Here is a 26767-nt window from a genome sequence, read left to right on the forward strand (position 1 = left end):
ATCTCCCACTATCTATACCGGCCGGTCGTTCCATTCTTGATACTCGAATCGTCCCCCGCTCCCAGGTAGTTCGCCAGTGTCTTAGTACCAGGAGGCGGCTGCATCAGCAACCAAGATCGCTTGAGGTTCTCGAAACACACATATTCCAGAGCAGCGTTGCAAAGAACAACGCCAATAGATTTTCTTCCTTTGTTCCGAGGATTCGTCGATAATCGCGAGCAACTGAGACAACCACATCCACTCGTTCCATCGAGTCTTCCACGAGGCTCGTGCTCGACCGCAATCGAACACCATCGTTCCGATTCCGTCAGTGTTAGCTCATAAAAAGCTCCGGCATACATAGCGCACTCACTGCTGTTCCAGCGAGGCCCGCCTGCGAGCTCGCCTCTCTCTTGTGTCTCCCTGTTCAAGTCGCAGACCCCCAGTCATGTCCTTTCACCCACCAGGCATCGCCGATGGTCGTCTTCATGGTTTCGAGTTCACATTTGAGGCAATCCCCGACAAGTCATCCCTGCACGACAGCCACATCGAAGTTGACGTACGTTAATTTGGACCCCTTATTTTGAATCGATCTACTGTTCGTCCGATGTCACTAACAAACTCCACCAGCCCGATCCTCATGAGGGGTAATGCCTGCCACCAGGACTGCCTTAGCCTCATCTACACCGACTAACAACCTTGGTGCAGGGAGACTGAATCACTGCCCGACGACGTCGAGTGTTTTCCCAGACATTTCGGCAGGACATACCATGCGTATCGAGCAGGCTGTAAGTTTTCAATAGATTCCCGTCACCCCCAACCCCCACCCCCCAATCGGCTCTCATCGGGGAGGCTCACAACAATCACACAGCTTATGTATTCCCCAACGACCCTGCGGAGCAGGAGCGTTTAGACCTCCAATCGCTTGCACTCACGGATCTCTTCAGCGGCAGGTTACATTTCGCCCCTATCGCCGTCGAGGGAACTCCCAAACGGATTCTTGACGTCGGCACAGGGACGGGAGCCTGGGCCATGGACATGGGAGACGTGTACCCAGAGGCCCGCATCATCGGTGTCGACCTGTCGCCGATCCAAAGCAATGCCGTCCCACCCAACGTTCACTTTTATGTCGAAGACGCGTAAGTTGTGATCCCACCCAACAATGGTATTCGGTCCACTGTTTCCTGAACCTCTGCTCCTAGCGCACAATCGTGGGCATGGCCTGACCCGTTCGACTACATCCACACCCGCGTCCTGCTCGGCTCCTTTGGCGACTTCAAGAACGAAGTCATACGCCAGGCCTTCGAATCCCTCCGCCCGGGCGGCTGGCTAGAGTCCCAGGACTTCAACCTTGAGGCCGTCAGCGACGATGACACGCTCGCGCCCGATGCCCCTCTCTGCCGCTGGGTGTACGATATGAACTACGCCAGCGAGCTCATCGGCCGCCCGCTATCCAGGTCGCACCTGCTGCGGCAGTGGTACCAGGAGGTGGGCTTCGTGGACGTTCACCAGCGCGTCTTCAAGATCCCGATCAACGGCTGGGCCAAGCACCCCAGGCACAAGCATGTTGGTCGGCTTTGGGAGCAGAACTTCTTGGACGGCCTGAGCGGCTTCAGCATGGCCCTCTTCACGCAGGTGTTGGAACGAAAGCAGGAAGAGGTGCAGGTATGTCTCGCACAAGGCAGTTACATTCCAAAGACCAAGTTCTGACGACTAATTACTGTTGCCAGGTCTCTCTGGTGGATGTGCGCAGAGACATCTCCAACATGCAAATACACGCGTATCAGCACGTCTGGGTCGTATGGGGCCGCAAACCATACCCAGACGAAGCAGTTCCTGAGGCTAGTCCGTCAGAGGACAAGGACATGACCAACTGAACGAATTCAATGATCTAACGAACTTTCTTATAGACGGGCGAGCTATACTTATGGCGAAGCAGGAGTTTGATTTTCTTTTTTTTCTTTTTTTTTCCCCACGAGAAACTCATCAACGAACGACTAGACGTGGCCGCGCCAAGGGCTCAACAAAGGCCAAAAGAGAGCAACGAAAAGGCCCAAAATCATGACGAGAGAATCAAGCATCAGGTGGGCGTGCGAGAGATCCGAGGCCTCGATGGAAACCCACGTCTTGAGCGGCGCATAGAGGCCTGTACGATCATGACTTGTATACATTGTTGCATAGCACCAAAGGAAACCATACTTGGTCTTCCAGGCCCCTCCGAGCTTTAACTCCCCCCCTTTTCTTCCTGTCCATTTCATTCTGATGCTATTTACTCCTCCTTGATCAACCACTCTAATCCTTGAGCTTTTTCCTCACCCACCAACTCCACCAACTTTCCCCGCGTTAAAAAATTTTGATCACACGGCTCCCATCCCGGCACGGCGACCTCGGTAATCAGTAGCCCCTCGCTCGACGAGGCGTCCTTGTCACCGCCCTCGTCCGGCAACACGAAGCTGGCCTTGTAATCGCCTCCCTCAACGGTCCACTGCAACCTCTCGCCCGCACCGACGTTGCCTCCTACCACGAAACTCTCGACGCCGCCGTCCGGATGGAGTATGACGTAGCGGCCGCGGCCGCGGTGCAGGGAGTGCGTTATACGGGAGCGGTTGCGGTGGAAGTGGCCTATGGGCGAGGATGGGGTGAGGTAATAGAAAATCGCAGACGAGAGGGCGCGCCTCTGCTGCTGGGTCGTCGCTGGGTTGGAGTATGAGTCATTGCTGGCGGTTTCCTCGTCCAGGGGGCCCGAGGAGGAGGAGGAGGAGGAGGAGGAGGAGGATGCGGGCGTGGCTGGGAAAGGGGAGGGGATCGTGGTCGGTGCGCGGTCTGTCTCTGCGTAGAAGCCACCTTCGCAGTGGCGGTAGAGGGAGAGGGAGGATGTGATCTTTTCGGTGGAGGGGGAATCGCGAGGGGTGGGTAGGGCGGAGGGGGACAGGTGAGAGAGATCTGGGAGAGGAATGGAGCCCATTGTTGATGTGACGGGGGTGCTGCTTATCAGAGATTTGGAATATGAGGTCTATGAGAAAGCATGGCTCATGAGATTGACGAATACGAGGCGCCTTATAGACCACTTTTAGGATGATGTTGGATTCAAGAGATCCATCTTCTTCGGAAGGTTACAAAGCACTGAGAAAATCTTAACCAGGGTGAGGGGATTCATCTCTCCATGAGCTGATGGTCTGAGTTACTGACCCTAGTCAGGAGCCGGGGATGATTGATCACAAGCAGCGGACAAAGGATTAATTCCAGCAGGTCAGCATTTAGAGGAATCCTCACGATAACTACCCATACGATAAGAAGCAGCCTACCACGCGCAAGTGCGGAACCAAGGAACAGGTTATTTTAGCTTCGCAAGCCGGCATCTCCAGTAATTACTCCAGAAGTCAGCTGTGAGAAGCGGCATCATTGGAGAGGATGGCATTCGCAGAATGTTCATGGCATTGAAGTAATTTTGACAGTGAGTGAAAAAAAAAAAGCGCAAGATACCGAGAGTTGCCGCGGCTTCAATTGCCAAATGGTTGGAAGCTACCGACACCAGAAGTCGAAAGCTGAAGGGATTTAAATCCTTGTCAATGAAATGACATACCTTCACCTGGCGGAAGACTGAAGAACGGAGCCAACCTAACTGTGGCTTGTGCCGAAGACTAACGCCACAGTTCTTATCGTTATCGCCGTCCTCAGCTCTTTCCAAGAGCTCCGGGACGATGACAGCATCAACGAAGCTCCCGACATCTCACACGCCCACTCTCGGATCCCGCTCCCAAAAGCCATACCCAACCCCAGATTGATGTGAAGGTGCTTGCGCCGGGGCAAAGACAAACGCATATATCCTCCGGTCTCGCCCCTCTCCTCCGGCGCGAGCCTTTGCGCCCGCAGCCATGTTCCCCCTCTGCGCCGTCCTGCGACCGCCCGCCCTCCGCGCCGTGCACCACCCGTCGTCGCTCTCCCTTCTGCCCGCCGGCCTATCTTTCCCCACACGACAGCAAACCCGAATCCCCACGTTTTCCATAATACGAGGTAGCTCCCGCCCGCAACAACACCATCCCCGACCCTTCTCCCAGACCGTCCGGCGGCCGGCCGCGGGGAGAGGGCCCGGCGGCTACGACCCCCGCAACCCCGCCCACCGCGAAGTCCTCAACGAGTACAACCTCCGCACGGCCCGGCCTCTCGTCACGAACGACGGCATCTGGCGCCTCGCCAAATCCCGCGGCACGCACACCGTCATCATCTTGGCCGTCCTCTCCGCCTGTGCCTTTTACTTCTACAACGTCCAGACCGTCCCCGTCTCGGGCCGCAAGCGCTTCAACTGCTACTCCGAGTCCATGGTCGAGAGCGTCTCGGGCGAGCAGGTCAAGCGCGTCATCTACGACGTCGAGTCCCAGGGCGGCCGGTTCCTCCCCTCGTGGGACCCGCGCGCGCAAATGGTCGCGCGCGTCATGCGCCGGCTGATACCCGTCTCCGGGCTCGAGGGCCTAGAGTGGGAGGTCAGGGTCATTGACGACCCGGGGACCCTCAACGCCTTTGTGCTCCCCGGCGGCAAGGTCTTTGTGCACAGCGGCATCCTCCGCGTGACGCGCAATGAGGACGGGCTGGCCGCGGTCCTGGGCCACGAGATTGCGCACAACCTCGCGCAGCACGTTGGCGAGCGCATGAGCTCGTCCATCGGGCCTAATATCATGTTGGGCAGCCTGGTGTTGCTGTCTGGCATGTTCCCGCCGGCCATCATACTCGTGCAGTACCTCGGCTCCGGGCTGATGGATCTCTTGTTCACGCGGCCGATGGGGAGGTTGCAGGAGAGCGAGGCGGATTATATTGGGCTGATGCTCATGGCGGAGGCGTGTTACGACCCGCGCGAGGCCTTGGCGTTTTGGCAGCGTATGGATATGGCGGCTAAGAGGGGGCATGCAGAGGAGATACCAGAGCTGTTGAGCACGCATCCGTCGGTATGTTGACCATCCCCCATCTTGTTCAATGTTTCTTATGACTGTAGACGCCCCTCCCTTTTGGCTGGCCCAAGCAGTGCTAACAATTTGATTCTCAGAACGAACATCGAATCGAAAAATATCAGGAGTGGATGCCCAAAGCCGTTGATAAATTCGAGGCCAGCGATTGCAAGGGGACCGCCAGCTTTGCCAACATGTTTAGACGGGCACTGGATCGGGGAAGCATGATTGTAGAATTCTAGATAGTTCCCCCATGGCATGCGAGCGTTTGCATGGCTAGCTAGGTGTTTTGGCGCTGGGTTTGGACGGGAGGGTCATGACATGACACTCCCGTGGATTTTGCTTCCCATTCTTGTGTCTTTAGTCCGAGAACTCCCCTGATCCCATATACCAACATCTCTGATCATCATGATCATTGTGGATCTGCGCACAATTGAAACAGATTCTAGTATCATGTTCTTACCCTTCACACTCGAGGCTGTTTGCCCTCGGCACCGTTCCCACATTCCCACGTGCCCGACCAAACCCCATACGTTACCCCGGACATCCTTGCTGACCAACAAGTAATGCGAAAAAAAAAAAAAGCCTAGAAAGTATACACACCCAGAAAAGGCCTGCGTTACTACTTTAAGGTGTTCAAGGGTAGTCTTGTAAACTAGCCTACTAGGTACCTTACCGTGTGTAGCAGGGGCCTCGGATCTAGTGTAAGCAGCTAGGCTGGCCCCCGATGAGAAATGCGAGTCTCGTGATTTGCTCCCGCATTTTGTTACTCCAGGTTTGTAGTGCCGGCGGAGTTAGCCCCCAATCAGCAGCGGACGAATCGAATCATGTCCCCCGGCCGCCGCCCTTGTTCGCGCCTAGATGAGCCGAGGTAAGTTGACCCGAGCGACACCACGCGCGCCAGCACGCACGCACGTACCGGACCGGTGAGTGCAGTGTGCATTGCCGCTGCGACGACACCGAACCAATCCTCCCCCCTTCCGAGTCGTTTTTCATCGTCTTCTCACCAACACGACGCCGAATCTCACCAGACACTCAGAACCAACACTTGAAATCCATCACTAAGCCATCAACACTCGTCTTGCAATAACACACTGGTACCGAAGCCGCGCCACGCAAAACACCTAACCTTCTCTAAACCCGCCAAAATGTCAAAGACGTTCACCACCCAAGAGGTCGCTCAGCACAAGACCGAGACGGACATGTGGCTCATTGTCGAGAACGGCGTCTACGATATCACTGGTAAGGCGTACCATACCTTCGTCGTCACCGCAAGGCTTCTTCTCTTTCAACCACCCCGCCCCCTCCCCTCCACTCTCACTCTCGCTCTCGCCCTCGCTCTCTTGTTGCCATCGCCGAATGCTAACACATGGATTCTTGCTTACTAGCCTTCCAATCGGAGCACCCCGGCGGCGAAAAGATTCTCAAGCGCTTCGCCGGCAAGAACGCGACAAAGGTCTTTTGGAAGTACCACAACGAAAAGGTGCTCGAAAAGTACGGCGGCAAGCTCAAGATCGGCACAGTCGCTGAGAGCGCAAAGTTGTGATTTATTTTGTTTTTCTCCCTTTGTCTAGATTTGTAGTGTTTGACGCTCCATCTGTTGCCCTCTTTTTCTTGCACCAGTTGGTTTTTACTTGAGCATTTGCTTTTTGATTTCTTGCTCTTCTCTGGCGCAGTGGAGGGGATCCATATATGGATGTGGCTTGCCGAGGAGTTGCATATGGAGGGGGGGGGGGGGGTGGACAGCGGGGGGGGGGGCGGGGGGGGGGGGGGGAGGGGGGGGGGGGGGGGGGATGTGAGGGATGCATCCGGGTCAACCGACTCGAGTGCCGACTGCCTGGATCATCCTGATCTCCTTGGTAGGAATCGGAGGTTTTCTCAAGCCCATGCCTAGTCCAAGGCGTGTCCGGACAACCTCACTCGACGTTGGTTCAGAGACCAACCCAAAGATTTCACGACAGCAACGGCACCCTGATTCTCCCAATCTAGGGGACGGAATGAGCACGTCCAAGAATTGTAGAGTGGGGTTGACCTGAACGACTATACCGCGACGCATTGGCCGAGGTGGTAGACGTGACATCTAAACGGCTTTATAGCCGGCGCCAGAATAGACGGTTATGTCCACATCTCCAGAACCTTTCCATTCCGTGAACCCGTGGCTTTCAAAAAAGTCTCCCTCTTCGGACCGTTTAATCATTAGATATATTGTCGTAAAACTATGTGCAGTCGCCAAAGCAGCATGACTGGAGAATATTATTGTGCAAGCCCTCCTCGCCTCGCCACAAGCCGGGATCCAACCTTTGTGGCAGCAAAACGAGAGTGCGCGTGCGCATTGTCCCAGGCTGGCCTCATTTGTAACCCTTTCATTTCCCAAGGGCAGCTCTGCTTCTGCGTCTAGGTTTTTGTATCATTCATTGAACCGCATTCGTCTTTCCTGTGCATTGGTTCGTCTTCCCGGTCTATAGCAACCACCCCAAAAGACAATTATCGGCTGTCTTGCCTCTCCGCCTCTTTTGCCCCTCCCCTCACGCTCCTAATTTCCAAGCCATAGAGGGTATACTGCAATTCGTGTCGTGCGTTATACAAACGGAACAAAGAGAAAATATCGTTGAAATGAGCATAAGCCAGCCCACTGCTCATGCGATGCCGTCGTTTCAAATTGGGGTTTCGTCTTTCTAGACTGGAAAAATTGGGAAAAAAGAGGTTCGCTCATTGAGCTCGTTGCTGTTCAGCTGATCAATACCCGCCGATGAGAGAGTCGTCATATCTGTCGGGGGTGCCGGTTCCGCTCCCATTGGCGCTGTCGCTGCTCGAGAAGTAACTCTGGTCGATGCGGAAGATCCAGTCCATCTTGTCCCGCTCGCTCCGCGCAGCAAAGAGCCAAGTATTGTCCGTGCCGTAAATCGCGAAAACGCCAGCTTGCAGTCGCTCGCTCAACCTCTGTAAGCCACCACCAGGGCCGTTGGCTGCGCCCCCTGTGCCGGTGCCTGTCCATATGGTTGAAATGACACGTCCAGAAGCAGTTCGTCGATGGCTCGGGCGGAACTCCTCGACGCTGCCGTTGGTCTGTGAGCCCGCATCATCGTCGTCACCGGACAAGAGTCCAATAACGCCGGGTTGACTGTCGACGCGTGAGTTTCGTAGGCTGACAATGGCCACTTCATCCCCATCAGTCACAGAATGAATGTGCAGGTATGGCCGCCGCAGTTCTACAAATCTCTTGACCCATCTCGTGGAGCTGCTATTAGGAATAAGCAGGTACCCACCCTTCAGCACCTTTGGGTTCTTCGGAACTCGAATAATGGTAGGGATCAAGCTCGGCGGAGCGGATGCCTCCGGCGCAGAGCCGTCCGTAGGTGGATCAGTGTTTGTTGGGCTGAGAATCTGCAGTAGCGGATCAGGATACTTGTTCCAGAGCTTGATGCATTTCTCAAGGATCTGCTTCTCTCGCTCTGGTATCTCTGGTTCCTGAGGTGCTTGCGCTACATCAGTCTCCCCCTCTGGTTGCGGCGTTTCTTGCCCGTCTCCATTGAGAAGTTCGTCATCCTCTGGCACCTGCGAGCTCTCTGGTGTGTCATTCAACAGGTCATCATCGTCATTTTGATACGAGGGTTGGGGGGGGAGGTCCTCTCCTAATGTCTCCTCCTCCGCCGCCTTCAACTTTGGCTCTGGCAGACCAATCTTTTTGAGGAGAGTCTGCACCGCTCCAATTTCCGCAATTCGCTTCCTCTTCTTGCGAGAGAGAATGAAGTCGCTCACGAGGGAGACCCCACGAGGAGTCCAGGTGGTAAGCTGCTCTTCCCCCTTAACATAGTCATGTTGGCTGCTCATCCGCCACAGGTCGCCTATTCTCTTGATGGGGGCCGGGCGCATCGAGAGCGTGAATATGCCACTCGTTGCATGAACGAACCGGACGCTTTGCCACAGCGAGGAGAACATTGACGTCTGTCGCACCCAAGATCTTGACATGATCTGGCAGCAGACGTGCATCGCAAACTTCATCGGCTCCGCGAACTTGCTGGAGCTGACTTCCCAGGCAATCGTCATCTGAACACGGTACTTATCCGCGGTGACTCTATCCAGGAGTAACGAATTGTGCAAGCTCGAATCCCATTGGCCAGTCAGCGTAATGCTTCGAGTGCCGTTGGCGTTGTCACGGAAGGCAGGCTTGTTGGCTAGCTTGAGGGTGATGGTAGGGGACGTTGAAGTCATGTCTGGCGACTTTCCTGACTGGTCGAGGAGCTGAACCTTACCCACTCTCAGATTCATCGCGTCGTCCCAGGGCAGAGCATCACCGGAACTGTGCGTGATGTTGATGGCAATGCGACGTTGGAGTCCTTGGTGGAGTTGGAAAGTACCGCCGTCCATCTCACTGGTTTGTGCTACTTCGACGGGTGCGTACTCTCCCTCTTCGTTCAGCTCGAGGATCTGTATCCTTGCCAACACGTCGTGCTTCTCTTCGGTAAAAAACTGTGACTCGGCGATGCGAGCGCCTTTGCCTTTCCCTCGAGACAATGGTACAGCATCTCGCATGTCGTCCCAGCTCAATAATTTGTCCAGGTGCATTGGTGAAACTTTAGCGAAGATGGCTGCTCTGAGGGTGACAGTTTGTGGGCTGAAAAGAGGAACGCTCATACTATGCACGCTCTCAAAACGAATGGGTCCTTCATCGAAATCCTTGACCATCTGCGTTGTGGTGATGCCGTCTTCCTCGGAAACCCCTGGGATAAAAAGCTGAGCGTGAACCTCCGTGCCCTCTCTTTCGGCAAATCCGACCATTTCGTGCATCACAACGTTGAACTTCAGCGTATTTGATGGCGCTCTGGCGTGCGATGGCTCCAGTGAAAGCTTGATCATGCCGATAGCGTGGGACGTATGTGGAGAGAGAATATCCAGGGCGAAGTCCTGAACCCTGCTTTCAAAGACAGCCTTCAGGGGAACGTCGACCTCTCCTACGAGCGTATACTGCGGCATGCAAGTCTCGATGAACGGGTTGTCGAGACTTAGATGCTGAGCATACTCTGGCTGGTCAAGATACTGGTGCATTTGCCGCATTTGCCGAACCCGGTCGTGCAGCTTCTCCAGGCTCCAAAGATGCACAACAGAATTCTTGTAATCGACCACGCGCACGCCGATGCATGGCTTTTGCGTTTCTTCGAGGGCGATATCGTCTCCTTCACCGGTCAGCCCATTAAGGACCATGTCGTAGGTAGAGCAGAGGGAATGGCCGAGGTCCACGACGGTGAACTGGAAGACAACACCTTCGTCAAGCTCATTGCTCATGATTTGCGCTTCCTTCAAAGTTGAGGCGTGCTGTAGCACTGCTTCAGCCATCCGCACGTAGCGTCTGGTCCTCCAAAGCTTGACGACTTGCTTCGCGGTTTCGATTTCTTCGTCAGAAAGCTTGGGATTCGCCTTTGGCCTCTTCAGGGGATCCATTTTCTCGAGCTTTTCCTCGAACAGACGACGTTGAACCTCCAGTTGTTGTTGCATGTCCTCCTTAAGGGCCTGCAAGGTCTCTTCCATCCTGACCTTTTCCTTCTTAATCTCCTCCACTTCAACGTTGGCCGCTTCAGCTGTCTTAAGCTGGTCCTGGTACTCCTCTTTCTGCCGGTCAAGTTGAGACTGCATCTCCTCTCGCACTTCTCTCAACTTGTCGTCTACTTCACCTTGCTTCGGAGTTGAAGGCATAGTGAGGGCGGTATCGAGAGAGAAGTTGTCAATTGTGCCAGTCGACATGTATTTTTCTCGAATAGGATATGAAGTGACAGACTCCGTGTCATCATCCCCATCGCGACCATTGACACGTTCGGCGCGCGCTCTTTGGATTCCTTCGAATAGAGCATTGAGTTCTTCGTCGGTGAGGCTGGCCAGGTTCTGATTCGGCCCCAGTATAGCTTCTGCTGCTTCGCGCCTTGCGAACATGAAATCATTGTCACGTCCAGCACGGAAGGGTATTGGGGAATCCGGCCGGCTGTCGCCAAAATCTGAACCAGCCTTGCTCCAGTTTCGTTCGTGTCCTGGTCGAGGGCTGACTGCTGGCGTTGGCATACTCTTTTCAAGAGTCTGCAACTGACTAGCCGTAACAGACTGACGCAACAGGTTCTTGTCTGCTCTTTCCTTTTGGGCCTCCATTGGATGATTGAAGCGGAAAATATGGAAGTCGCCCAAAATGACACGATAACCGGAGTGCAGCTGCTTAGGCTCCTCGATCCGTTTGCCATTGACCATGACAGAGGCGCCCTCTTTTGGAATGACCATCACAGTACCGTCGGGTCCGTTTTCGAAAGCACAATGGTCATGCATAATTCGAGTTCCGTTGAGACGGATATTTGCTTGGTTGTCAGCGTTGGTGTCCATATTTCCAACCGTGGTCAACCCTGGCTTGAGGTTATACACGAGACACTCAGCAAGTAGCGGATCGTCCGAGAGATTGACCAAATGGGGCATCTTCTTCGGAGTGGAAAGTCCGATGAAGCCCTTTTCGATGCTGATGCCGAGTTCCTCGAGTGCAGCCTCTCGCTCCTTATGGATTTCCTCCGTCTTTGCCAACTTTTGCTCCCAGGTCTGATTGAGGTCTGTCAACAGCTTTTCACTCTGATTAAGCTGCTCAGCAATCTCGGCCTTTGAGACTTTCTTCACGGCTCCGTCACCAGACGTGATCGACACGAATTGCTGCTCCAGAGGTGTGCCTTCCGGATAGACTTCTTCTGACGTGATAGTACCACCAGCAGCTCCTCCAGCAGCGCCTGCTCCGCCACCTCCTCCTCCTAGCTGGCCCCTTAGCAGAGCAAGTTCTTCCTTGAGCTCTCTGATCATTCGGGCGTTGGCATCTTCGTTGACGACCGCGTGGTTCTTAATTCTCTTGGCAGAGTCGGCGTATCGCAGTGTACTGAGAGTTTCGTCATAGTTGATGTCTGCTGGACTGATGGCTGCAATCATAGCCGTCATACTGTTTCCGCCCAGCGAGTCTTTGAGCAGCCACGTGAGAACACTGTCTCGATACGGAACCTGTCCACCGGGGCCCTTCTTCTTTTTCCCCACGGAAATATCCGCCAGAGCTGAAATGACTCGGCCCAAGGAAGACAGTGATCTGTTGATCTCTGCACCTTCCTTTAATCGAGCACCCGTAGCACCAGTTGATGTGGCTCTCTCTGAACCAGCCAAATCAACCAGACTAATCTTGGCAACCTTCTCCATTTCCATCTTAGTGTCAGGATCGAATCTCTTCTGGGTGAGCATCAAGGTGAAAACCGCGTGACTTCGACTTGATGTCTCGTTCATGTTTGTTGCGGCAACAGTTCTGGCCTTGTTTCCCTCGTCCATCAGGTGTTCAATCTCCTGGAAGCTGCCAACGACCAGCTTTGCCAAATCTTCGACATATGGGCCGGTTGATGGATGCTCTCGAACTTTGAGGTTTCCTTTCGTTGCTGGGTTCAATAGATCTCGTACACGTTCGTTGTAGATCTCGAGGTAGGAGACTTCAACCGTACACCGCAAGTGCTTATCCTCCTGCAGGGCTGAAATCCTCCTGAACATGTCTTGGCAAATCATTGGGATGATGCCAACTTCCTTGCCGTATCCCATCATGGAGTACGACTTTCCGGAACCTGTTTGACCATAGGCAAAGATACAGTTGTTGTAACCGCCAAAGGCGTTCTCAAGAAGGGGTTGGCCAAGGTCGTCGAAAAGATTGTCTTGGCCGGCATAATGGTTATCCTTTCGGTCGAACGACCAGTACGATCTGTCGAAGGCGAAGACTTTCTGGCCGGCATCCTTTGCATTTTTCGCGTGAGCTTCAGACGGCGGGGTGAGGACGGTCTGGTTGTCCTTCATTTCGATGATACATTTTGAGCCTCGATCGATCTCTGCATAGTGGTCAGCTATTCAGTCATCTGCCTATTCTCTTCTGCGCGCCCCTCTAAGGGGACGCAAAGACACCACAACTCTGAGCCTTACCTCTACTGTTGAACGGTCTTACTCTCACCACCACCTTGATGTTTCCACCACCGGCGGGAGGCATCTTTGCGACTGGTTTGAGGGCACCTGCCACCCAACTTCAAGGCAGAAGTTGCCAGCTGTGCAGATGGCAGGCTGTCAGCCACAGCCTACTTGTTGATATCGTCCGAACAGGCGTCGGCTCGGCCACCCTTTCCGACCGAACAGCGATTAGGCTCACGTCGTCCACGTATGGTCTGCTCGCGGTGTTGACAGCACTTTCTTGAGCTGCCCCTAGATCATCATCCGCGCGTCGGAGGGGGCGGGGGGTCTCGGTGGGCAAATCCCGGGGATCGTCAAGCGGGATTCTTTCGATTCGGTGGTGAGGTGCTCCTTAGACCGGCTCTTGGAATGAGGCAGACAGGGGCCCCGCAAACAATGCGGTTGCGTCCGATGACGGACAGCAGACAGCACTCTTCCGGTCGTCGCTGGAGCGTCTTTTTCGCACAAATTCAGACTCGTTTCGGCGTCGTAGGGTCGTGATCGCGTAGCACTAAAAAGGGATCTTTCGTTGAGCTGGATGCGAAATGAGAGGTACGGAGTACTTCGATGTCAACAAATTTCGGAAGGACGCGGTCGCGCACCGCATGACGGCCCTCTGCAGGGAACTGATTGGGCCGGAAATTAGCTTTGGTCAGGGTCACTTCACGTGCCAATCCGCTCAGCGGGGTGATCGCCTTCAATATTTGGTTTGGTGAGGTGCATAGTGTGCCTGTGGCAGATGACTAAGTCCTGCGAACCATGGTCCCGGCGCGCGTCAGCTCGTTCTTTCTGCTGCCAGACATCACCTTGCAATGCATAAGACAACCAACATCATCCTTTGATATAGGTTGTATATGCACATTCATCGCCCACAAGCTCTTGCATGCTGCTCAACTAAGGCGATGATTATTTTTGCTCTCATCCCATACCCATATGACCTCGCATCCCCCGCCTTGTCTACTCCGACAAGTGCTTCAAGTTGCAGCGAGGCTCAACCGCTGAAACAACCAAGGAACTCAAGAACGCAAGTGCCTCGGGCAATCCCTCAACATTTGCGTATGGATTCTCGTCTTAGCATGCCTTGTGATTGGCGCCAGTAATGTGTTGCTGCGGCGAAACCATTCTCGCCTCGATCTAAGTCAATCACTCCGGTTCGCCGCCCTGAAGTCTCGCAAGCTCAGCTCCCAGTATCTACGTATCTGCAAGCGTACCGCCTTCCGCCTGGCAGATGTTCATCCCATTCTGTGGCGCCAACCATCACCTGGCCAATCCCTGTCAAAGTCAACAAAAATAATGCGGTTATCTTGCGTGTGGGGTCGTCTTGATGATCTTAAGATCGCCTTAACCGCTTACACGCGCCAGCATGGGCCAGTCGACGATGATTCTCGGCCTAAGGGCCACTCGACAAAAGCTGGATGCTAGTAACTGTACATCCAACCAACTTACAAGGTCCAACATTGAACTGAGCAGCAACCAAATTACCGCTATGTGGCCACACCGATGCACCTTTGCAGGTTTCCTGCTACACCATTTTTCAATGCTCTCATCACTCCAGCCTCACTTGGTTTTTTCGTTCGACCCGCGATTTGGACAGATAGAAGTCGCATCGTCGTTTCGGTACCATCACGGCGGACCGGGCTAGAGTCTCTTCATCTTTCAGAGAACGGAGAACCACTCCGCGTTGGGAGCACAATTTGAGTCTTTGATTCTTTGATTCTTGAACCATGTGCGCCTAATTGCAGCTCTTCGAAGAGAACGCGAAGATAGCTAGAGTGGCGTCCTAGATGATGTGGCACCCAAGTATCCGTACGCCACTCTTGATACGGCCTTCACCCACAGGATTATGCCAACTATTGAGGGTTCTCTGAATGCTCCGTCCATCCCCGGTTTGAACATGCAGAAACCAGCACAAGGCAATGAACCAGTCGGACCTGCTTGTATACGACGTTATTCCCAAGTTAGGCAGGTCGAGTGAGCCCATCCGGTGAACAGAGATCCTCTATATCTGCGACGACTAACACACCCCCGAGATGGAGCACATCCCCTTTCCCCGGGTCTTGAATCAAAACTCCGAAGATAACCTTGCAGACAAGGCTTTCTGTTACCCCCCATCCCCAATCCGATGCTTGCATAGTCGGCGACATGCCCCGGTACATGAAGACGCAAGCAACAAGGCCCTGCCTTGATCCCTTCACCCATCAACAACCCCTAAAGGGCAGAGGGCCCATACTACTATGGATCTACAAAACAACCAACGGCGTGTCAGCCTTGGGTGGCTCTGAAGGAGGAGCATTCTTGTTACCGTCCTCCACCCATCTGGAACGAGATATATCTACGCGAATGCACGAAAGGCCGGTAAAACCCCCCTTCCCCACTAACCTTGTGCCAAACCCTTCTAGAACCCCTTCGCCCCTCGTGTCGCCCCGTCTCAGAAGCTCGAGATCCCTTGCTCAACTCGAGCCGGCGGACCGGATACAACGCCCGGGAGGTGACGGAGGCATAGCGACACAGAGGGGCGCCCTGCGCTTCATCAACTCGGACCCGGGCAACTCGAGGCCCGGTCCATCAAGAAACGGCCCCAGTGTTCCAGAACAAGCCTTTAGAAGTTCTGCCCCGCCACATGCCCGCCAACTTGACTTACACGACGGATAACGCGAACAGCGAAGAACCTCACCATCAAAAGCCACGTCGGATTCGCAACCCCGCCTCGGCCGCAACAGCTCCCCATCATCTCTGCCACCTCGCGCGGGTGGCAGATATTCCGGCCATCTGTCTGTGACTGACCTACCGTCTGTCTGCCGAACGCGACCACCCGTTTGCATGCACGCCAACCTTCACGAGAAATGCGGCAACTAGAAACGCGAACGAAACGAAACGGGAAGAAAAAAAAGGAAATAGGACTCTATTGTTTCCAACGCTAGCGTTTCGCGGTTTTCTCTAGGCGAATTCTTCCCTCATCACGAGCAACGAACTAGAACCAAACGGCGATCGCCGTATACTTTGGTACGGGCAATTGCCCCTTCCCCCTTGGCTAGAACATTTCTTCAGCCTGTCACTAGCGAACCGACATGGGTGTGTTCGAAGTTCCCCGGCAGACACCAAATCCCCTGGTTCATCCATACCGGATGCGGGCAGCGCGCGCGACACCATTGATCACGTTCCTTTCTTTTCCCCCCCCCCCCCTTCGCGAAGAAATTCCCGGGAGGAAGCAGTAAGTGTACTGAACGAGGGAGGGCGGGGGTTTTTGAGTTCTGTAATAGCCGTTTCTTCTGCACTGGGACAGTAACGGTTCTAAAACGGCGCATGCGCCTCCCCGAAGCGGGCGGCGGGCGCGCTGCGAATCGCCACCCCCGGATTATGTTGATTTGCATCCGTATGTTGCACCAATGGCGTTCTGTGCCGTCATGTCACGTCGAAGAAAAGAGAACGACCGCCTCCTGCCTCCAGGTACACCCGTCGTAGGTGCCCGCGCTTGGGGATCGGCAGACGCCACCGTAGTAGCCGCAAGGTTGCTCTGACACCAAGACTCAATTTGAAGACGGGCCGCTACCTAAGGTAGCAGTGCAACAGCGCAAGAGCACAACATCGCAACATAATGACCAGATAACATCCCTAAAACCTGGCTGATATACCCGCTGCTTGGCAAGCGCACCGGCAGCCCGCAACCTTACTCTCCCGTCTCTTCCACGCCTGGTGGAGGTGGTCCTCCTCGCCCCACAGCGAGTGCCGCGCGCAACTTGCCAGGGCTGCAACGTCCACACCCGCGGACGCCCATCGCGTTCCTGTCGCCTCTGAACCTTCAGCGCCCTGATGGCTCTGGGTTCGCGGCTCGCCCGCCGTCGACCGCCCGCTTTTGATATTAATCTACAAACCAGATTTGGCCGTGTCGTAGCGACGCCAGGGCGACTCATGGCGACATCGTCACCGCCCCACAGCACGCTAATCCGTCTTGCGTTTGCAACTCCACGCCGGAATCAATCATCATTATCTCTTATACGCACACGCTCTCTACCTTATCTCACACACATACAAACACACGCAATCACACACGTGTATCCGTACACTTGAAAGTATGTCTCCAAGAATCGGTCACGCCGACCCTTAGCGTAGAAACATGATGTGATCCGAAAACGCTATGCTCCGCTTGGCGTTCCTTAAACTCGCTTTGACTTTGGACAAAAATAATAGATATGGATGCGACTAATCACGTCAGATGACATTGGCGCCCTTTGTGGCGGCGGCGGCGGCTTGTTCGCTTCCACGATAGCGTCTACCAGCCCCAGTCGGATCAACCGCCCGCCATATATTGTCCTTTCCATCTCATCCGGAAACTCAGGCAAACTCGGCAGATTTCAAATAAGAGGGAAGCAAGCTATGGTAGCATTCGAAATTCGAGATAAATTATCGAGACGAGGTGTGCCCCTCCCCCCCCCCCCCCTTCCCCTTCCCCCGCGTGACACAAGTATCGTCTGCAAAACGGTAGTCAAACGGGGAGCATCGCCCATGCTCTGAACCCATCAAATTGCCCACTAGTCCACCACAACCACCACCACCACCATCAACCATCCGTCTTTGTTGGAACGATATCAGTCTTGCGTAATTAAGCACAACGAACTGATTTAAACTCTACTTTCAGGTGGATGAACAATCCTTTAATTATTTTTGACCCGCCTGCAGGCGGTGGAGTTCAGTCAAGATAAGGTACGCCTCATCTAAGTCATAAGGTTTAGTGCGAGGTCGAACCTTGCTTTTGGGAGGTCCCTGAAGAATGGGATCCATATCTAGTACTTCCCCCAGTGTAGATAGATGGGCGTTAAAGAATGAACACGTTTCGAACGGAAAAAGAAAAGACCTATAAACCCTGTTATAGTAACTTGGTCATGAGCACCACCGTGAAATCATGTTTGATATCTTGCAGAAATGGCTACAGTGGATTTTGGGGTTTATTTCTAATTTGTCGCTTCCTCCATGGGAAGGGATTTTGCGGTTCAGATGACATACTGCGGCCACTGACCATGATGATCTAGCTTACAAGTTTACACACAATCGGTATTGTGACATGAAAAGAAATGGCTGTCCGTCCATACCAGGACCAAGACATTTTCCCATAAGAAAAAAGATTGCGCCACCAAACCCCAGTAAATGACCATACATGTATAACTGTGATATAAGGAAACGACAATGCTGTGAGGGAAAGGTAGCGTGGCAACGGCCGATACGTGAAACAACTGCTAATAAAACAGAAGAAAAAGAGCGTCGCGGACGGGTATCAAGTCGGTAATGGTAATGTAACAAGAAAGAAAAAGCGCTTCTCGGGAAAGGAAGGTAATGGGTCAGCCGTGAAGTCGTTTAAGACGTAGGGAGCGTAAGCGTTAAATGAATAACGATTTCGAAACACAAAAATTAAAATGAAATGGAATGTAGAATAGGTGCTGTTGCCGTGTTGGAGAAATAAGATGGGGTAGAGCTGAACCCGCCTGGCTCCTAGCCTCGGAAGACGGCACTAGTGAGGAAGATAGCCTCGCCGTCTACCGGGCTATCCTTGGCTGGAGGGGAAGGCGCGCGAGGAGACGGAACGGTGTCCTTGGCGTCGGTGGGCTTCTCATTAACAAGACCATTGAGAGCCTCATGGCTACGAGCCCGATGGATCTCCTTTTGCTCGTCATCCGATAAGCCCGCAGTGGCTTCAACCTGGTTCGCCGCGGCGCTCATCTTGGTAATTTCATTCTCCACATCAGCCAGAAGAGCGTAAACGTCGCTGTCGGCGTAGATGCGGATGCTTTCCATGCCGGTGCGACGGTGACTGAACGAAGAAGCGTGCTTGTCAACCGAGGTAACAGGAGACTCCTCGATGACGGGTTGCACTACAATCGTGCTGGGAACTTGGGCGACGACCCGTTTTGGTGAAGGGGAGCTGCTAGCAGTGTGCGCAGAGAAGGAGTTCTTGGCGGGGCTTCGAGGAGGAGTGGAGATGTTTCCAACACCCACTGGTGGAGGCGGGCGAATGCCCATGGCGAGCTGCAATGACTCGCTCGCGGCCTTTGCGGCGGGAGTGGGGAGAGTAGCCGCAGCAGCGACATGTTCCAGAAGCTTTTGGCGTACCCGTGTGCGACGGTTCTCCGCCTGTTCCAGCTTGTTCACCCAGTCGTCAATCGACGTGTCGAGCTCAGCGAGAGCTTCCTCTTGCTTGAGCATCGAGTCTGTGCTGAACCTGGCCGTACGAGGAGAACGGAGGTACTGGCAGATGCGAGAGTGCAAATTGCGCCGACCAGCTCGCAGAGAGTTGTAGGTGCGGCGTAGATACTCAGTTCGCTCATCGAGCTGACGAAGTTCCTATGCATACTGTTAGCTTTCTGTTCCTAAATAAAGCACAGAACGACCCTTACCCTTGAAAGGAACTCGACATCCTCCTTCCTCAGCACCTCAAACCGTGAAACTTGTCCAAAGGCCTGCTTTTGCAAAGCTGAGAGTTCGTCTTGCTCAATGTGGCTGGGTGCATCACCGGCTCGCCATCCACTGGGCAGCTCTTCGAAAGCCCGACGTTCAGCACTCTTGTTGCGTGTTGAGCAGCTTCGCTTAAGAAGGTGGCCGTTGTTGTTTCGCACATCACTTCGCTTCCGTGGCCGTCCCCGGTCCATAATACTGTCAGACTCGGACTGGCCCCTCCGGTGGCTGTGAATGAACGACTTTGATGTACCATCGGTGGCAGGTGATGCCGAATTCTCGTTCTTGGCCTGAACGGGAGTAGCTGCATCTTTGATCTCCCAAAGCTTCGTCGAACTACATTCCTCCATAATAGGAGCGGATACGGGAGTTGTAGCGGACAGGAAAGTAGGGCAGGCGGACAGCGGAGTCGTGAGGGCCGTAGAAGCGGTCAAGGGCGTATACGGAGTTCGAGCAAGTGATCTAGGTGAATCATCGGCGCGGGAAGAAGACTGGACAGAGTCTTGGTCGGTGCTGCCGGATCGCATGCGGTTGTGGGAGATTTGTCTGGCAAGACGAGGCACGTTGCCAATGTGAGTAGGGATGACGAGAGGTGCCAGTTGCTTCGGTGAGGTGGGTTGGCGGGGAGTCTGGCTTTCGGAGGTGGATCGTTGGTGTCGTTCCGGTGAGCGAGCCGGAGTCGTGTAACCAGATCTATCGGCGTCGGCTGCGGCAATCGATGAGACGGATCCGTTCGACTGGTGCGGCTTAATGTGGTGTCCGGGTGCGCTGACGGATCTCTCATGAAGCGGTGGGCGCCCCGGGATAGTGGCTACAGCTTGTCAGGTGTGTGCGACCCAAAGATAAAGGGCAGGCACTTACGTGAATCCATGGGAATTTCTTGGACCGTCGTCATGGGGCCCAACTCGGGAATGCTCACTTTGCGCCGTCTAATGAGATTGTGTTCCTTGATGCGCAGCCGGAGTGAGCCGCTACTGCTGCTGCAGAGCTTCTCTGTCTTGTCGTTCTGTCCCATGGCGAGGGCGAAGGCTTGCTCGGGGTCGAGGCTCTTGTTTGGTGGCCGTTGCTGACGGTCCTTTGGGAAGAGCTGGTACTTCCGGGTCTCCGGGTGGTGCATCCTCCACACGAAGGGCTTGTGATCTGTTGATGATGATGCTGCTTGTTGTGTCTGAGAGAATCCCAAAAACTTGGTCAGCGAAAGGACAGCTCAAGGACAGAGAGGACGTGTAGGTAGTTGGAATAAAAGAGCGATGTCCATACCGGGTCCATTGGGGGTAGTGGGGAGGGCGGCTTCGCTATATACGGCGGGTTGGCGGACTCGCCTTCAACATCGAGCATGCAGCTTGCGATGTGAGCCATTGAGAGGGAGGAGACAGGGTTCTGAGGGTGAGAGATAGATGACAGCTGGTACAGGTCAGGAGTAGATCTGGCACAGCTATAGCCAAGGACAGGGAAACTATAGGTCCCACGCTATAGTAAAACAATGGCACCTTGGACGAAGAAGTCGAGCAGTGAGGCTATATATGTCCTATGCAGTGGAGGAACCCGACTGGAGAAGAGGAAAAAAAGCTCGACTTGGACTTGACATGGGGGCCCCCTCGGTTGCTTCGATATGCAGGTCGGTCTGTTTTCTGACAGGGAGCCTTGACTCTTTCTCGACCGGGAGGCTATGGGCCCTGGGCCAGTATGGCAAGGGGGATACAGACGTGGGAGAAACAGAGAGAGAAGAGAGACCAGGGGGTGTGGGGGGACGGCACGAGTTGGGGCGAACGGGGGGGAAGGAGAGGAATGGGAGCAGAAAAGTGACGGAGCTGAGTCGAGTAACAGTGAGGATGAGAGGAAGTAGACAAACCTTGCGTTTCTTTAGCTTAGCATGGAGGCAAGAAAAGGTATGCGTTGGACAAATGTGAGTATCGCATCATCGTCAGTGTGAAAAATGTGAGATGAAGAAGAGATAAAGGACATGGAGAAGAAGACTGTATCAAGGGAAGGAAAGGTGGTAAGAGTAGGTACGGATAGGGCCAGATAGACTATGAGCGTGCATGTATCGGGCAACGGGGATGCCCCATGCGAAGCAACGACCTTGGGCAGTGCGAGTGTGTCCAGCCGGGAACGTGGAGTTTTCATGTCTGCACCTGCTATCCGTACTGCAGCTGGACGAGTCTGCTGCAGGACGGGGGGCAACGAAGGCAACGGGGCCACAGACAGGAGAGGACATGGCGGCGGCGAGGTCTTGAGAAGTGTCCGTCCGTGATGCAAGCACCTCAACGAGATGTTGCTTCCAACGTGCTTCCTTGGAGCTTCTCCAGGGCAGGTAGGACCGAAATTGCATCTATTTTTGAGACCCAGTCAGAGTCCAACGAACTGGGCGAAACACGAGGGAAGCTATGTCCGACTGCCGGACGAGAAGCAAAATTAGGAATAGGGCAGGAGGGGTGAAGAACCAGAAATGGACAAGGGCCATGCCACAGACGAAGTGGATGGTCACAAGTCAAGACGAAGAAGAAGAAGAAGAAGAAGAAGAAGAAGAAGACGACGACGAAGAGTGGGTGTGGAAGAGGAACGCCGCGCTAGCAGGAACCTAAAGTGTATTCGTACTGTGTAGGTATTCGTGTGTGGGATGGGAGCAGCGAGAGCATGAGTGTGAGAGTCTTCATAAACCGAGAGTGTGTCGTACCCAAGCACCAAGGTAGCGTGTGGTGGTGTATCGGTACGGTTATGAATTGGGGGTGGTGGAGTGGTGGAGGTGCGAATAAGGTACTCCGTACTGATGTGCAGATGAGGAAAAGATGTGCAGAGTGTTACAGTGTGCGAGTGTGCACCCGCAATCTGTTGCGTCGCGGTGCATCTGCATCATCTGCATCTGCGTCTGCAGCTTGCATGGGGGAGGTGCGAGGGCAGGACATTACGACGGGTGGGCGGGGACAAGTTGAAACGGCTTGAGCACTGAGGGACGCCGCACAACCAGAGCCACCACTAGCTCGGGTGTCAAGAGGCAGGGGGCTTTCAGAACAGCGGCGAAAAAGAGAAAGAACCTGAAGAGAGAGGGGTCCCGCTTGTCGGACCGGGGGTCCTACTCAGGAAAGAATGGAGACTCCGGTGCCTGGGAGAACGTCAACCTGGAGCCCGGAGGGTAGGGGTGCAAAGGTACGTATCCTATTCCTGTTCCTGCCTGCCACCCTGCAAAAGGTTTCCGTCGCCCCATTTCCGCATCCACTCCAACTGCACCTTATTCGTCCGGGATGCTCCAGCAAGGTAAGCGCGGTACGTACCTTTCAGGCCCCCTGCCCTCGACTCGACGGCGTTTGCAACCACGCACTGGCGCACATGGCATGCTTCCCCTCCTCAATGTCTCTCTCCGAGGAACCGATGCCCGTCATGCTGGTCCATATCGCTGGTCTGATAACCTTTTTTTTTTTTTTTTTTTTTAAGGGCGCAGTAGACCGGGCGGGTGGTAAGTAAAGGGTTGTCTGCTACGCCAACAGCGGCATCTATACACTCTTAACCAGAGGTGTCCAGTCTCTTATGCCACTTGCCAGGGACTGTGCATGTGCAGCACAAGGCGAGGTAGTGTTACCACAGCAGTGGGTTGAAGCCACTACTTGCCACATGATGGAAATCATGTTGTAGATATAGCGCTTCGATTAATTGTCTGGATGTCCACGAGGTTAACGGAACAGGAGACGGCCGAAAACACACACTGTGCAAGTTTTTCCGACTTTTACCTTCTCTCGTGTCCGTCCAAGTGGCAGCATCTTTTGTATGCTTCCAGGTTGCCTCTTCTGACCTACCTTATGCTCCAATTGTAAATTTCAGTCTACGGCAATAGGGGCAAGTCTGAGGGGGTTAGTAGCAACGGGGCACGTGGACACTGAGCTACTACCTCAGAAATGCCTCTCGACTTCCCGGCCTTTGAGGTCTGGACCGTTCTTGTTCTTGCTTGGAACAAGATCGACCTTTCCCAACGCAATTGATACGAGTCGCACTTGCTTCTTTCAACTGGGTAGATGCTTCTCATAGTCCTAGCCCTTGCGAGTCCCAGCGCAAAAAGTGAGGGGCTTCGTCGAGTTTCTTCCACAATGCCATCCAGGTAGCGTGGCAGTACTACGTAAGCCGTCTTCAACATCCTCTCTGTGAATCTTACATCCTTGCCACCTTAGTCGTCTCTTGTCTTACCCCTCTCTGCTATGGGCAATCCGCAGCACGACCACCACCAACACGAGAATCAAGAAACGCGCTAAACACCGACTCACGGCCTCACGGCTGGCTTGTTTCTTCCAGAAATCTATCACAATGCGCCTTTTCAAAGTCAGATTCGAAATCGAGTCCACCTGACTCCGAATCCATGACTCTCTCCACACTCCATGTACGTGCTCGAGCGACGATCGTCATCACGATAACGTCCCTTTAGCAGCACTCGCTTACACGGGAATCCACCTAGTGCTAACTTGACTCGCCTATTCAACACCATCAATTTCGAGTGGACGTGTGCTTCACTACCCAACGAAGCAACGACACAGACGTGCTCCAGGACCACCTTGTAGTACTGTCTCATTCTGCTACGATGGTGAGAAGTCACTACGTTGTTTCCTTCAGGTGACGAACGACCGTCTAAGCAATACGTTGCGGACATATGCTACCCCGTTATGATGTACTTATTGCACTCGCGCCTATCTCGGTCTTTGGACTACAGCCTCTTCCTCGCTGCATTGCATTATGCATCAGCCGCTGCGCCATTATACACTTCGCACGTCCCTCTTACCGCAGCCGATGTGACCATCGGCGGAAGGACGAAATTGGCTACTGATCGAGCCACGAGCCGACGAATGCCATCATCTTAAACCGTTATCTGAGTGCCAACGCAGCAAAGGGAAACTTCAAAGAGAATTACGTATCGCAAATGATCCTTGTGCTGGAGGATTGCGTCTCCAGACCTCTTTTTCGGCATTTTTGCATCAATGTGTTTCTTCCATGTGGCGCTGACTTGGTCTGATCATACTATCGGCGGACATCCTATGGTTCGCAACCTTCGCCGGGCGGAGAGCGCATCAGCTAAAGAGCCCGCGTGAAGACAAATTCGCACCTTTAGCCACAAGTCATAATACTCTGACTGGTATTGACCCTCTCGACACTCAAGCTCGCTGCCCTTGAAAATATACCAGGATGCATTCACTTCTGTCGGGAGGGGATGACCCAGCAATCCAATGATATGAGTCGGAGAATTTACGCTATTGGCCGAATGTCAAACCCGCACAGGCGTACTGCGCGGAGACTTTGCATGAAGTCGCATGAATGACGACCTCAGCGGACAATGAGGATTGGACGACGAAACAAGCATATCAGGAGAACTGTCTCTCACGACGTAATGATACAGTGACTTCGGATATCCACTTCTAAATGCTGAACCGCCGCCGGTGGAGGACCTCATTGTTTCGCCTTCTTGATGATATCCAACATTCAGTGTATACCCAGTTCTCCCAACGACGGGGCGGAAGTCCACTTGCACGTATGGCTTCATGGACGGGAGAGCGTTTAGTGCTGTATACAGTACTAGGGCTAAGCCTGCTCATTCGGAGACTCGGGAAGCGGCGAGTCAAACTAAGCCTTCGGTCCCGATGGCACTAAAAAGAGACTGACGCTGGGGCGTTGAGCTTTGACATCGACATAGGCCATGGGCAATCCGTTCGACAGATCGCTCAGCACCAATGGCTTAAAGTTTGCTTTAAGGATGCACTCTGCCAGACGGTCTCAACTCGTTCTAGATTCCGCCCGGTGGCTTCGATTCTCGGCTGCTTAAACTTCTGTCACTTGCATGCTGACATGTCACTGCGTTCCACGAACCCGTCAGCCCCCAGTATCACCTACTGAGGCAGCGTTAAGCACAGCTCTCCATCGGTTGGAGCAATATTGCGTACCTACAGCACATAACATGGCTCAACGGGTCGATTCGTCCAGCTATCGGCCGTGTCCTACAGGTTTTCACCTCACCATCGGAAGTTGGTTTCATCTTAATTTACCTACGACTCCCACTCGGAACGCTCGCCGGATTCCAGTCGCCAAGCTTTTTTAGCTTTTTTTTTCCTTGGCCCAGCAGTTCGAGCGGCCCAGCACTTATTCCCGTCTCCACGTTCTTGACGTTAAACGTACCACCAATACTGTCTGAGGAAACAACGGCGCCTTTAGGTCGCTGAGGTGGCTAGGATCCTCCCGGTCTATCAAACACAGCCAACCCTAATCACCGTTATTTGCTATGACCCCCTTTCCCCTCCGTTCTTAGGCGTGAGAACGATGAGACCTAAAAATACGCCATGCTCAATGTAACAGCTAAGCCGGTCGCAAATTTCAAGGCGTCCCGATTGCTTTATCGCTGCTGAGTGCGAAAGTCAATGGATCGACCAACAGCCCTTCCATATTCATCCGGCACCAGAGCAACGTGCGGACGACGTGTTCGTAGTCCACGAATACTACCGCGCATCATGTATACCTCTCACTACGTGCTTGGGTCTGAAGCGCTCCGAGCCGCTCCGCCCCAGTCGCAATCTCCGTGAAAAATAAGTTGCGAATCACGGCTCCGGTCATGAATTGGCATGGGTGTCTTTAATATCTACATCAATGATCACACCGCTAGAAGCTCGAGGACCGTTGCTGTCCGAGCAATCCTTCAAAGCTTTCGAATCTGCTAATCCCCGCGCGTCCAACATCGATTCCTCAGTTTATGGGTATCGACAAGGAAGTCTGGGTAAACACGTTGGCCCATCTCCACTCTCAAGGTAAGGCCCCCCTGGTTCATCACGAGCTCAGCAGCATCCTTGCCATTAAGATCAACATGGTTTCCACGCCTCCGTTCCTATAAGTGGCCCGAACGCCAGTTTCTGCGGCGCAAATAGGTGTGATGGAGCCTGCGGAAGAGTGAGGAGTCAAGTGAGGTCAAACTTGACTCAAGCCACTGCGCTGCAAAGCACTTTGACAACCACGTGCTAACGGGCAGCGGCCTAGACGACGTGGGGTTTTGCTCAATTTGTCAATTGTTTACGCATTGGGCCGCACACCAGAACCGGTACGCCTTTGAAGAATCAGAATCAGAAAGGAGCTTGTGTTCAGTGTGGGGCTCATAATCAACTCAAATCGGATCATGTTTTTGGATGGAATTGACAGTCCCAAAATTCTGTCAGACTTCTGGTTCCAATGCCGCCAGAAATCAGAGGCAGAGAGTGCCAACACTGAGATGTGAACAAGCAGCTGCATTCTACTCATTGCACCTCAGACAACGGTCATGGGATATACTCATCCAACTCAAGACGAAGATCAAGTTGTCGAGACCTCCTATCCTTCTATGGGACCGATGAGAACGTAGGTGGAACTCGGATCCTTGCAGATGCAGCGTACACGTCTGAAATAGGTTGATCTCCGCCCCTAGCCACTTC

The 26767-nt window shown here is 53.7% G+C and overlaps 8 protein-coding genes across 8 annotated transcripts; 5 read left to right on the forward strand and 3 right to left on the reverse strand.

The window, feature by feature from the left end:
* Positions 1–427: 427 nt before the first annotated feature.
* On the forward strand, positions 428–1856 carry CORC01_11754 (methyltransferase; the record flags this gene model as incomplete). Its single annotated transcript, XM_022623376.1, has 6 exons — positions 428–538; positions 610–626; positions 688–767; positions 851–1118; positions 1182–1644; positions 1710–1856. 6 exons carry the CDS (start codon positions 428–430, stop codon positions 1854–1856), a joined length of 1086 nt encoding a protein of 361 aa, XP_022470129.1.
* A 392-nt stretch (positions 1857–2248) lies between these two features.
* On the reverse strand, positions 2249–2944 carry CORC01_11755 (uncharacterized protein; the record flags this gene model as incomplete). Its single annotated transcript, XM_022623377.1, has 1 exon — positions 2249–2944. One exon carries the CDS (start codon positions 2942–2944, stop codon positions 2249–2251), a length of 696 nt encoding a protein of 231 aa, XP_022470130.1.
* A 910-nt stretch (positions 2945–3854) lies between these two features.
* Positions 3855–5161, forward strand: CORC01_11756 (peptidase family M48; the record flags this gene model as incomplete). The annotated part of the gene is made up of 2 exons (XM_022623378.1): positions 3855–4919; positions 5018–5161. 2 exons carry the CDS (start codon positions 3855–3857, stop codon positions 5159–5161), a joined length of 1209 nt encoding a protein of 402 aa, XP_022470131.1.
* A 906-nt stretch (positions 5162–6067) lies between these two features.
* Positions 6068–6465, forward strand: CORC01_11757 (cytochrome b5-like Heme/Steroid binding domain-containing protein; the record flags this gene model as incomplete). The annotated part of the gene is made up of 2 exons (XM_022623379.1): positions 6068–6161; positions 6308–6465. The coding sequence occupies 2 exons, from the start codon at positions 6068–6070 to the stop codon at positions 6463–6465; spliced, it is 252 nt and encodes an 83-aa protein (XP_022470132.1).
* Positions 6466–7655: 1190 nt separating this feature from the next.
* On the reverse strand, positions 7656–12942 carry CORC01_11758 (kinesin motor domain-containing protein; the record flags this gene model as incomplete). The annotated part of the gene is made up of 2 exons (XM_022623380.1): positions 7656–12787; positions 12879–12942. The coding sequence occupies 2 exons, from the start codon at positions 12940–12942 to the stop codon at positions 7656–7658; spliced, it is 5196 nt and encodes a 1731-aa protein (XP_022470133.1).
* Positions 12943–14815: 1873 nt separating this feature from the next.
* On the forward strand, positions 14816–15682 carry CORC01_11759 (uncharacterized protein; the record flags this gene model as incomplete). The annotated part of the gene is made up of 3 exons (XM_022623381.1): positions 14816–14856; positions 15299–15504; positions 15561–15682. The coding sequence occupies 3 exons, from the start codon at positions 14816–14818 to the stop codon at positions 15680–15682; spliced, it is 369 nt and encodes a 122-aa protein (XP_022470134.1).
* Positions 15683–16202: 520 nt separating this feature from the next.
* On the forward strand, positions 16203–16756 carry CORC01_11760 (uncharacterized protein; the record flags this gene model as incomplete). The annotated part of the gene is made up of 2 exons (XM_022623382.1): positions 16203–16272; positions 16503–16756. 2 exons carry the CDS (start codon positions 16203–16205, stop codon positions 16754–16756), a joined length of 324 nt encoding a protein of 107 aa, XP_022470135.1.
* Positions 16757–18383: 1627 nt separating this feature from the next.
* On the reverse strand, positions 18384–20801 carry CORC01_11761 (uncharacterized protein; the record flags this gene model as incomplete). Its single annotated transcript, XM_022623383.1, has 4 exons — positions 18384–19232; positions 19286–20154; positions 20205–20511; positions 20604–20801. Coding segments are annotated over 4 exons (2223 nt in total), but the record flags the coding sequence as incomplete, so codon positions are not given.
* Between the last annotated feature and the right edge of the window lie 5966 nt (positions 20802–26767).

Source organism: Colletotrichum orchidophilum (genome assembly GCF_001831195.1).
Source record: "Colletotrichum orchidophilum strain IMI 309357 chromosome Unknown Scaffold_132.1, whole genome shotgun sequence".
NCBI classification, from domain to species: Eukaryota; Fungi; Ascomycota; class Sordariomycetes; order Glomerellales; family Glomerellaceae; genus Colletotrichum; species Colletotrichum orchidophilum.